Raw genomic sequence first — 12,182 nt, forward strand, 5'->3', positions numbered from 1 at the left:
GCCCACGCAAAGAGCGAGTTGGACGTGTGTTAAAATGTCAATGCTAGAGTGGATAAGCTGCAGGTGTGCAGGGATTAAAAAAACGTGTGATGTCTACAAACACGCAATGGCATGTTTCTTACCACACGAGTCCCAATTCAGTTCGCTTGGGGGATCTGTGAGATCTCTCTCTCCCCCTTCTCTGTCTCCCTCCCTTTCTCTCTCGAACAGCTGGGCCACAACCGGACCCGAGGGACCATGGACATGGAGACCTGGATTAACACCAAACCATTTACATATAAAAACATACAGAAACATCTCATGATTTCTTTTGGTTGACCTTAAATTAAATGAATAATCATTCAGAGTAGATAAGGCTACATTTTTGTAAACACTCCCACATCTAAGAATGAACTAGTTCAAAACCTTATTATTATCCAAAACCTATATTAATGTTTTACTGTAAAGTGAATAAAATGTTATGCATGAATCATGAATATGGTAAAAGCTATAAAAAGCCTTACAAAAAAAAAACCCAAACAAAACAAACAAACAAAAAAAAACATGAGACAAGAAATATACTGGCCAGTACTTGCTTTATTTTAAACATAAACATTACTGTAGAACGGCAATCCGTATTAATATCCACTGTATTTCTCTTCCAATAACTCAAGTAAACAACAATGATAAATTCAACACACAATTTTACCAACAAGAGAATAAAATCTCTTAGAACCATGTGCATAATGTGAGGCTATAAAGGTTTTATAAGAAGTACAAATATGTCCAGAAATGATATTATTTGGTTAAAATGAATGTGATATCACAGAATTCAAACAGCAGTAAAATAATGGCATGAGTAAAAAAAAACAACCAACAAATGAAGCAAACAAAAACAACCCCAACCCAATTCCCATTAAAACAAACAACCAAACAGTTACCCATATAAACACATTAATTCTGCGTTGTTTTGTTATTTTAATTTAGTTTTTTTTTAGTTCTGAATTCCATAAATCTGTTTCCTGAATGTAGCTCTTCTAAGATACGACATTTTCTTACAAAACATGAGCAAATATATTTCTGGGAGTTCAGGTCATTCAGGATTAGGGTTCATCTCCTCCATCTCCTGAACGATCTACACAGATAAATCATACAGGTAAATAAGGATGAACATAAGTTTATGTTTCATTTTTAATAATGATAATAATAATAATAATAATAATAATAATAATAATAATAATAACAACAACAACAAAAAAAATAATAGCTAGAAATATTATGTGTTTAAGCCATTTGCCATTTTCCTGATTATGGATTTCGTACCTCAGGTTCTGCTCTGCTTTCATCTTTCAAATGTCTGTTTAAAACAAAGACATACAGCAATTTATTCTGCTCACTGATTGTCAGACCCTGCACTAAAACTTGCCATTTGTTGCAATGAATATTTACTAACAACAAACATAAACAACTTACCTTTCTTTGAATTTCATCCCTGATTCATATAAAGAACACAATGTTAGACATAATTGGTAGAATCTCACAACAACATATCACATTCTTTTTCTAACTTCGCTCGGTGTTTCACTATGGGAATCGCTTTGGGCATGACCAACTGCGGAAGCTCTTATGACACCACGTCTGTCATTGACAGACAGGTTGACCTGCAACCAGGCTCCGCCCTACCTATATCAGCCAGGTCGACCCCTGCCTACGTCATTCGTGCTTTCTTCCCATGGGAGACTGCAGCAAGCTCTCTCAGCACATCCCGACTTGCTGATTTTGCTTAACTGTTCAATAGACGGACCTTCATTGGATTCTGTCTCCGAACTCGACATCATTGAAGGGATTGTGGTAAGTGACAACCCTAAATTTGGAATAGAGTCCGCATCGTGGTGAGCTATACTGATCTCCCTATTGCGCATTTAGTTACAGTGGTAGGAGACATCTAGTTTACTTGGGTTTACGCTTCAAGGCGGACCTACCGAAGGTTTAATTAAATTAAATTAATCATAATTAATTAAGTCTACCAGATTAACGTGTTCTGACGAGTCTTTAGAGTCCATCATCATGTGGAGCTACCATTTTGGGCAGGGACCCTCACCCTATGTGCATAGTGTGTATGGGCCCGAAGCATACTCAAACATTGCTAGCGGACCCGCAGACATGCCCTCACTGTGCGTCAATGCCGGTGAAAATCTTGGAAAGGAGGCTGAAAGTGTCGGTAGCTAACCAGCAGGATCCTTGCCTGTCTGAAGCTGCCTCGACAGCGACTGCCCATCTGCCGTGAGCTAGTAAGAGCTGGGCGGATATGATGGAAGCCGAATCCCCGGACATGCCTCCGTGGTTCGATGGCCTGCTCATGCAGGAGGATGACGAACTGGGGGACGAGGACGCAGATGGTGATGCTAACTCTGACCTCCTTGATCTGGGCATGGATGGCGAAGAGGAGGAAGACAATTCCCCCTTCCCAGCCCAACAGTCTAGACCACCTAGCGCGAACGATTCGGCCCCTCCTACTGACAGCAGCCTGCACGAAGTTTGCAAACAGGCCGCGGTGAAGTTGGGCCTAGCCTGGCCAGCCGCTAAAGCTGCCGAAGGAGCCGTAAGAGACCTTTATGAGGGGAAAAGTCTGCCGCTGGCCCACTCGGCAGCGAGACAGCTCCTGCCTGCCGTGCCTGTGTGCATGAAGGAGATGTCTCGATATTGGTCTAGCCCCTTTAAGAGCAAGCTCCTCACCAAGGGATGCTCAGGAGGAGCCTGCCATATAGGTTTTGGTGAAAAATCGGCAGGCCAGAACCCTTTAATAAGTCATTTTATGAAGGGGGCGCGACGCTTACGGCAGGTGTCTAAGCAGATGGTTCGATTATGGGATCTACCCATCATCTTAGAAGCCTTGTCTCAACAGCCCTTTGAGCCAATAGAGGCGGTGGGACCTAAGTATCTGCTTCTTTTGCTTTTTGGCTTTGGTGACAGCCAAGCGTGTAAGTGATTTACATGCTTTGTCGGTTAGCGTGTCTTGTTTACAATTCGCACCGGGGCTCACTAAAGTTTCTTTTTGTCCTAACCCTGCTTTTGTAACTAAGGTTATGGAATCGGCATATAGGTGCCCGCCTACTGAACTGGCAGCTTTTCATCCCCCTCTGTTTTCTTCCCCAGAGGAATAGAAACTTAATACATTGTGCCCAGTGCAGGCTCTTCAAGTGTATGTGCAGAGAACAGCATGTTTCAGAATTTGTGACCAGCTGTTTGTGTCTTGGGCTACTCCTCACACAGGGAAGCCATTTGAGAGGGTCTCATACAGGGTTTGAGAGCCCACTCCAGTACGGGTATGGCCACATCATGGGCTTTATTCAGGGGAGTTTCTGTTCTGGATATTTGCTTGGCAGTGAGTTGGGCAACACCACATACGTTTGTGCTATTCTATAGACTGGAGGTTTCGGAGCCATCCTTAGCACATGCAGTGCTGGGAGCCGGTACTACTATACCAATTTGGAAACAGTAATATGGGTGCAATCCGGGAGCGGTCTATATCTCCCATAGTGAAACACAGAGCGAAGTTAGAAAAAGAACTTTGGGTTACTTTACGTAAGCCCCGGTTCTTTGATAACTGAGTGAGGTATTTCACCAGCACTTCCCTCCTTGCACTTGGACGGGAAGAAATCTCGATAATTCTCGATAAATCTCGATAAATCTCGACAGGGGTCGACCTGGCTGATATAGTTAGGGCAGAGCCTGGTCAAAAACAGATGTGGTGTCATAAGAGCTTCCGCAGTTGGTTACGCCCAAAGCGATTCACATAGTGAAACACCTCACTCTGTTATCAAAGAACCGGGGCTAACGTTAAGTAACCCAAAGTTTTCTTAGGATTTTGCAATAGATTTTTATTTTGTTACTTTTCATTATTTCTGCAAATTTAATTTTAATCATGTCTCATGAATGTATAGAACTAATAAATAAATGCTCAGAGAGAACTCACAGGAATCGTAGATTTGTAACATGAGCCATGCAGAACAAAACACTGTTTCAAGTGGTAAAATAATCAGACGGAGATCTCCTATAGATCGTGCTCCTTTCCCTGGAAGTCAGTAGAACAGTTAAATCTTACCTTGGAGTGTAAATCAAGTCAAAACATGATTTGGAGTGTGAAGGCTAAAATGTTTTTCCTCAGAGACTTTTTTTAAAATTGATATTCGTCACAGGCCAGGTTAACACACTTGGAACAAAGTGCTGTCTACTCTCGTCCATACTGTATACTTGAGCTCAAAGATGACCGACTGGTGTCTCTGGGATTGACAGGGGAAAGAAAGTAGCTCTCCTCCTACACTTTGCTTTCTAGAAGTCACAGCCTACATTCCCAGAGAAACACATGGCCTTTTATAACCAGTGTATATTCACTGAGTAATCTTTATGTTTTGCTCCCAGCTAAACAGACCAGGCATGTAAAGTGGAAACATGTTAAAGATATTTCCTTCCATGTTGGATTTCCCACTGAAATGGTTGAATGGGAATTAAACGTTAACTTGAAATGAACACAAAGGTTAATTAGAATGGGACAAAAGTTAATAATGAGATTTACTCAATGTGCATGGCAATAACTGCTGCAATGGAAGGTATGTAGATATTCAGAGACCATCCAATGCCCTGGGTCCAATTTAGAAATTTTAGTTATGTAATAATGCAATAATACAATATATACACATGCATTGTTGTTGGTTCTCTGCCTACATGTTGGATTGTGTTTTGAAATTGTCTGCAATCTCAAGCTCTTGAGATGTCAAGCACCTGATACATGAAAGCGATGTGAAATGTTTATTGAACAGTTAATATCTGTGCTGCTAAAATCAATGTAACACTTTGATCTTTCATAATATTCAAGACAATTATTTAATCAAACACATTTTTTTCTGTTTATGACAGAACCATAAAATACCTGCTTTCAGGATCAGTTCTGTGGCGAGAGCGATGGCACTGACAGTACTGGGAACTACAGCTCCGAACATGTAGATCATCATGTGAAGGAAATCTGTCATTCAGAACACACTGATATTAATGATCCAGAAAGAAGAACATTTTGGACAGAAAAACATATTTATTAATAAGCTAAATATAATAAAATGTGCACATTAGAGAGAATAAACAAGTTTCTAAAGATTTCTCGACTCACCAGGTAAATATTTAGGATGTTTGAACAAACAAGTTGCTGTCAGAACATGGATCAATGGGATCAGAGCCAAATATCCAGAACGATCTGAAACATCATAAAGATATCACCAAATGGATGAATTCATTAATGATGAAATTTAAGAATTTTGTTGTCATTTTACAGTAAAGATTAGCAAAGAATAATGACTGTGGAAATGACTGACTATAAAATATGAGGAGTTTATTATTTCATTACTGATTTAAGTATAATTTTCACATATTTTATACAAAAGAAATCTATAAAATATTTCTTAGACTAATGAATTTTTTTTAGAATTAAATTAGAATTTAAATCATACTTAAACTGTTTTTCATCTTAGCCTTTATCTTTTTAAGTACGAATTTAGAAGCAAATTATTGGGATATTTTTCACCTTTTTCATCCATGAGAAGTTTTAGATAATGGAAAGTGATTGCACCAATAGCTACGATTAATATTACGATGATGACAGTGCAGCATAAATCTAAAGAGGGAAATAAATTTGACATGAATCAACAACACATACAGTCAATGATAATCAATGAGAGTCAATGAGTGAGACAAAGTCAATTGTCATAAATACTGATAACTATTAGCTTTACTATAACCTACATCTTAAGTTAATCTGACTCTCTGTTATTATTACTTTCTGTTATTTTCTGTTTAATATTTTGACTTAATTAATAAAATCAGTGTAACTTTATCCAGAATGAAATGCATCTACAAGAAATTAGAACAAATCTAGAAAAAAAACCTAGAATGACAAAGGTTTGATAAAATATGATCATACTTACATCCTATTTTTCTCCATTGCGAGCTGAATCCTTGATTCCGTCCTCGTTGACGACACAATAGATAAATTACTCCAAACCCTACAACTATATACATTATACCCTCAAATAAAAGCATCCATCCTGAAATTCAGAACCAAACGAACATAAAACCATTTAATAATAATGCAGAAATATACTATAAAGTCTATGTCTAAAGGCTCTACGCACACAACTACATTGCTTTACAAGTACAGGACAGGAAGAGTTAGATAAACTTATTACTACAGCTAAATCAACAACTTGTTCACTAGAAACCATTCCAACTACATTACTGAAAGAAGTGTTACATTAAGCTGGTGAGCCTATTCTTTATATTATTAACTCCTCGTTATCTTTAGGTTACGTCCCTAAATCCTTCAAGTTGACAGTTATTAGGCCACTCATCAAAAAACCTAATTTAGATCCAAATGAACTATCAAATTACAGACCTATTTCACACCTTCCGTTTATGTCTAAAATACTCGAAAAGGTTGTGTCTGTTCAACTGAGCTCCTTCTTACAAGAGAACAATATCTTCGAAGAGTTTCAGTCAGGTTTCAGGCCCCATCGTAGCACAGAAACTGCACTTGTGAAAGTCACAAATGACTTGTTCTTAGCTTCGGACAAAGACTGTATGTCCCTATTAGCTCTACTTGACTTCAGTGCTACATTCGACGCTATAGATCACAACATTCTCCTAGAGCGCTTACAAAATTATACAGGTATTCATGGACAGGCTTTAAGTTGGTTTAGATCCTACCTATCTGATCAATACCATTTTGTAGAATTAAACGGTGAATCCTCCAGTTTATTGCCAGTTAATTATGGGGTCCCTCAAGGATCAGTTCTAGGACCCCTACTTTTCTTGAAATACATGCTTCCATTAGGAAACATTATTAGAAGACATGGGATTAGTTTCCACTGCTATGGTGACGACACAGTTATATATCTCATCAAAACCAGATGCGCTAAAGTGCTAATAGCTAAAGTGTCCAAGTTAACTCATTGCCTTAGAGAGATAAAAGACTGGATGAGTTAGTAGCACTAAAGTGTTAGCTCTGATAAGACAGAAATACTACTTATAGGTCCAAAAACCAGTACACAGAAACTCTCACAATTTAACTTCCATTTAGAGGGATGTACTGTTACTAGTAGCTCGACAGTGAAAGACCTGGGTGTTACATTAGACAGCAACTTGTCTTTTGAAAATCATATCGCCCATACTACAAAAACAGCCTTCTTCAATGTGTATGTCTAAATACATACACATTGTGAACTATATATATCTAATAATAATCTTGAATTTTTTATTATATTAATTATTTATATTATTCCTTATGTTTACCTTCTGTTCTATGTTTATGTTCTGTAAAGCTGCTTTGAGACAATGTCTATTGTAAATAAACTTGAATTGAATATTAAAAATACTATATAAAAAAGTAAACAGTAATACACTAAACCAAGTCAGGATTTGGTGTGACCGCTCTTAAAATAAAGCATCTGTAGTCTCAGGTACAAGTTGAGAAGTTTCATAAGAGCTGCTTACACTGAGGATCTTTGAGAATGCGCTGGAGTTTTTTATGGACACAATGGCTCTGTGAGTGTGGGCCGGAAGGGAGGACTCAAATGCAGGATGCTGATGTAAATAATAAAAAGTATTTAATGAGCTTGACAAAATAATCAGGCAAGGCAGGCAAACACTCAGTTTAAAGACCAGCCTGTAATCCAGTACAGAGGCATGCAAAAAATACAGGACAGGCAAAAAACACAGAGTGAAAAACAGTCCAATAATCTGACAAAGCAAAGCAAAAACACAGAAACCAGAAACAAACAGAGTCAAACCAGGCAGGACAGAACAGGAACAACAGTGCAGAACCAGCAAGCAGGCTTGAACTTTCTGAAGAGGGTTTTGAACAGGGTGAATACGTAGGACTCTGGGGAGCTTGAGTCTGACTAACACTGGATTGAGCACCATGGAGAAGGAAAAAGGCCCAACAAAGCGTGGGGCAAGTTTCCTGCAGGCAACCTTAAGCAGCAGGTCTCTGGTGGATAGCCAAACCCTCTGACCAACACGATATGGGGTGCCGGACGGTGCTTGCAATTGGCCCACTGGGCGTAGCTCCTAGAAGTACAGAGTAGAACCACACGAGCCTTTCTCCAGACATGCTGGCAACGCTTGACCAAGGCAAGGGCAGAGGGAACTGAGGCCTCCATTCTTCTGTTTGGAGAACAGTGGAGGCTTGTATCCATACGGGGCCTAGAAGGGGGAGAGGCCCATGGCAGCCTAAGGCAGGGAGTTGTGGTCGATCCACCACAGAGAGGATGGTGGTAAGCCAGTAACAAAGTCTATGGAGACGTGAGACAAGGGCTGCCTGTGAACAGGAAGAGGACAGAGCAAGCCAGCTGGGGGTCTTATGCTGAGAGAAAACAGGACATGCCGCCACAAACTCCTGGACATCCTTCCTTATCTTAGGCCACCAGAAGCGCTGCTGGAGGACTGACAAGGTGCAGGCAGTACCTTCCCTCTGGACAGACCTCTGGAACTGGAAGACTGGAGGTGGCCTGCTAGACCCTCCTCTAAATATCAAGGCAAAGGGCTCAGACCATGACAGAGGAAGGAAGTATATGTTCCACAACAGGGTCTCCATCATCCTCCATGATGAATTGCCAAGACAGAGCGTCCGGTGGTAGGACAGGGTGAAATTAAAATGTCCAAAGAAAAGACCCCAACAGGCTTGCCTGGAATTCAGACATTTGTCCAAGCAAAGATATTCAAGTTTCTGGTGGTCCGTCCACACTAGCAAGGGCTGCCCAGCACCCTCCAACCAGTGCCGCCATTTCTCCAGGGCCAACTTGACTGCCAAGAGTTTCCGTTCACCTATAGGATATTTCTGTTCAGCCGGACTGAGGCTCCTTGAGAAGAAAGCACAGTCTTTGACGGATTGCTGAGACAGAATGGCCCCCATGCTGATATCGGATGCATCCACCTCCACAATAAACTGCTGGTTTGGGTCGGGGAGAGCCAGGATGGGGACTGTCATGAAGAGGCCCTTGAGTCTGGTGAAAGCTGGCTCAGCTTCAGGATTCCAGCTGAAGGCTTGGAGTGTGGAGGTTAGCCTGTGTAGGGGCAGCGACAGTGCTGAAGCCGCGATGAAATTGCAATAAAAGTTCGCAAACCCCAGGAAGCGCTGGAGCTGCTTTCTGTTATCCAGGTTTGGCCAGTCCCTAACTGCCATAACCAGGTTGGAGTCTATCTGTGTGCTACCGGGCAAGAGAATGAAGCCCAAAAAGGTAGTACTGGTGGTGTGGTCTACAGAAGGTCTTGCAGTACATCATTGACCAAGGCCTGGAAGACCGCTGGCGCACTGGTCAGGCCAAACGGCATGACCAGATATTCATAGTGACCCGAAGGGGTATTGAAAGTCGTCTTCCACTCGTCTCCCTCCAGAATACGGATAAGGTGGTAGGCATTACGTAAGTCCAATTTTGGTAGCTCCCTGGAGGAGTTCAAAGGCAGAGGTCAAGACAGGCAGGGTGTACCGGTTCTTAATGGTAATGGCATTAAGCCCTCAGTAATCAATACAAGGGCGGAGCGAACGATCCTTTTTCCCCACAAAGAAAAACTCTGCCCCCGCTGGAGATGAATAGGGATGAATGATGCCAGCCTTGAGAGAAACCTGGATGTACTGTGCCATAGCCTTTCTCTCTCGGGTCCGTTCAGGTGGTAAAGATGACCACGGGGGGAGTATTTCCAGGCAGGATGTCAGTGGTGCAGTCATAGGACCGGTGAGGAGGGAGGACAGAGGCTCTGGTCTTGCATATGTCATGGTAGTCCAGAGGCACAGAACTGAGGTCTGGTGGAGGTTCCTCAGTGACTGGATGCTGAGTGTGGGGTTTGATTCAAGGCAGTGAATGTGGCAGTGTGTTCCTTAGTCCAAGACGCGGCCACTGGTCCAGTCCAGGTGGGGATTGTGTTTCTGAAGCCAGGGGAATCCCAGCATAATGGGCGCTTGCGGCAATGGAATTATCAGGAATGTTATCCACTCGTGGTGAGTGGCAACCGTCAGGCGTACAAGTTGGATTTGACGTGAGACCTTATGTAAAATGTGGCCATCCAGCTCCCAGACTTGGAGAACAGACGGCAAGGGCTCAGTCTCGATTCCCAGCTGTTTGGCCAATTCCTCATCCAGAAACTCTGAATCCGCTCCAGAGTCAATGAAGGCTGCTAGGCAAATGGTCTTGATAGTTAACAGAGATGCGAATCTTGAGAAGTGGTTTGGGGGGAGCTGGAGATTGTAGGCTCACTGCTAGCCCTTCCTTCAAAGGCGAGCCCTGCCTTTTGCTGGACATGAAGCAGCCATGTGACCAGACTCCCCACAGTAGATTCAAAGTCCTTGGGAATGCCATGCTTCCTGTTCTGTGGGTGAAAGGTGTTGCCAGCCAATTTCCATGGCCTGAACGGGACCGAAATCTCCAGAAACTGTCCCTTGTAATGCAAATCTCTAGGCGGAGAATGGAGTGGGAGGACGGGCGCTGGGATACCATGAGCGGTGGGAAACCCTTTCGGAGCGGCGCTCTCGGATACGAGATACGGATATGGATACATGAGTAGCCAGTGTGATCAGATCGTCTAGTTCAGGAGGTACCTGTTCGTTCGCAAGCGGGGAGCTGGTCCTTGACCTCAGCTGCCAAACCTCTGTAGAAGGCGTCATACAAAGCAATAGAGCCCCATCCACTATCCCCCGCAGCTGTCCGAAAGTCCCCTGCATATTCAGCTATAGAGTGATTGCAGTGAGATGTCTCGAAGAGTGACCGTGCGGCATCTTGTTAGGGAGTGATGAGGTCGAAAATCTTGCGAAGCTCTCTGCTGAACGCTTCATAGGAAAGACAGAGAGTTGACTCGGTGGTTGCCCACTGTCTGGCCTTGCCGGTCAGCAGTGAGATAACATAAGCCACCTTGGAGTGATCTGATGGGAAAACAGAGGGCTGCAACTCGAATATGACTGCACACTGCATAAGGAATGGCCGTCACATTCCTGGTTCTCTGGAGGAATGCTCAGGGTGAGGCAGATGTGGCTCCCAGGCTGGAGTCACAGGTGCAGAGGTGACTGAACTGGAGAGAGCACTAAGCCGGTGGATGAGTTCATTGTTGGCCTTCATAAGGTAAGTTATCTTTTTATCATGGGTCGCAGTGGTCTGAGCCAGGTTCCCGAGGCGGGTCGTCAGGTCTGGTGTGTCTGTTGAGTCCATAACTGGCCAGATAATACTGTCAGGGTGGGCCGGAAGAGAGGACTCAAATGCAGGACGCTGATGTAAATAATAAAAAGTCTTTAATGAGATTGACAAAATAATCAGGCAAGGCAGGCAGACACTCAGTGTAAAGACCAGTCTGTAATCCAGTACAGAGGCAGACAAAGAATACAGGGCAGGCAAAACACAGAGTGAAAAACAGTCAAATAATCCGGTACACAGGCAGGCAAGGTAATACAGGGCAGGCAAAAACACAGAAACCAGAAACAAACAGAGTCAAACCAGGCAGGACAGAATATGAACAAGGCTGGAAGTAGTGTAGCAAACCAGGAAGCTAGGAGCTACCAAAATTGGACTTACGTAATGCCTGCCAACATCTCTTCTTTGGGACAATACTCAACTGTCGTCATGCCATTACTGAGTTTCATTTTATTTGGATTTCAAATTACATTGCATTTTAAGTTATAAGTATGAAATTTATCCCTAATGAGCAAGCCAGAGGCCACAGTGGCAAGGAAAATGTCCCTAAAAATGTGGCAAGGAAGAAGTACTAAAATAAACATCAATAACAAAATTTGATTACAAAAAAGATTATACAAAAAGATTATAGAAAGACTTAGTGTATAGATACTACATTACTAATTTACTAATGTCCTAGACAGCCAAAATAACTTTTTATTTACTTATATAATATATTAGATACTTACCCCTGGCATAATCTTTTACCGTAATAGAAAGAAGAATGTACAAACATATTATACTGAGGCTAGAAATCATCACAATAATAGATGCACACCTGAGAAAGGAAAGGAAATATTTCACACACATGACTAAAACCAACAGCACATAAAACTAGTAAATAAATTAGTCTATTATTAGACTAGCTATACAGTTCATAATGACTTCAAGATTAATTACAACGCTTACGTCCAAAAGGTTTCCCTTGAAAAAAGTGCCTTT

At 42.1% G+C, this 12,182-nt stretch overlaps 1 protein-coding gene across 6 annotated transcripts in view; it reads right to left on the reverse strand.

The window, feature by feature from the left end:
- The window catches only part of LOC132846924 (uncharacterized), a 36,648-nt gene extending 24,630 nt beyond the window's left edge, over positions 1-12,018 (reverse strand). Inside the window, exons 1-8 of one of the 6 annotated variants that reach the window (XM_060871725.1) lie at positions 11,930-12,018; positions 5,955-6,074; positions 5,555-5,644; positions 5,144-5,227; positions 4,910-5,002; positions 3,956-4,054; positions 1,453-1,471; positions 104-251 (exon numbers count right to left, since the gene is read on the reverse strand). In XM_060871725.1, the coding sequence (XP_060727708.1) occupies positions 119-251; positions 1,453-1,471; positions 3,956-4,054; positions 4,910-5,002; positions 5,144-5,227; positions 5,555-5,644; positions 5,955-6,074; positions 11,930-11,999 (708 nt within the window). In that variant the 5' untranslated portion in view covers positions 12,000-12,018 and the 3' untranslated portion in view covers positions 104-118. The other 5 variants (XM_060871728.1, XM_060871727.1, XR_009648562.1 and 2 more) reach the window with 5 other exon arrangements.
- Positions 12,019-12,182: the final 164 nt, after the last annotated feature.

The sequence above is a fragment of the Tachysurus vachellii genome, chromosome 6, assembly GCF_030014155.1.
Source record: "Tachysurus vachellii isolate PV-2020 chromosome 6, HZAU_Pvac_v1, whole genome shotgun sequence".
Classification (NCBI taxonomy): Eukaryota; Metazoa; Chordata; class Actinopteri; order Siluriformes; family Bagridae; genus Tachysurus; species Tachysurus vachellii.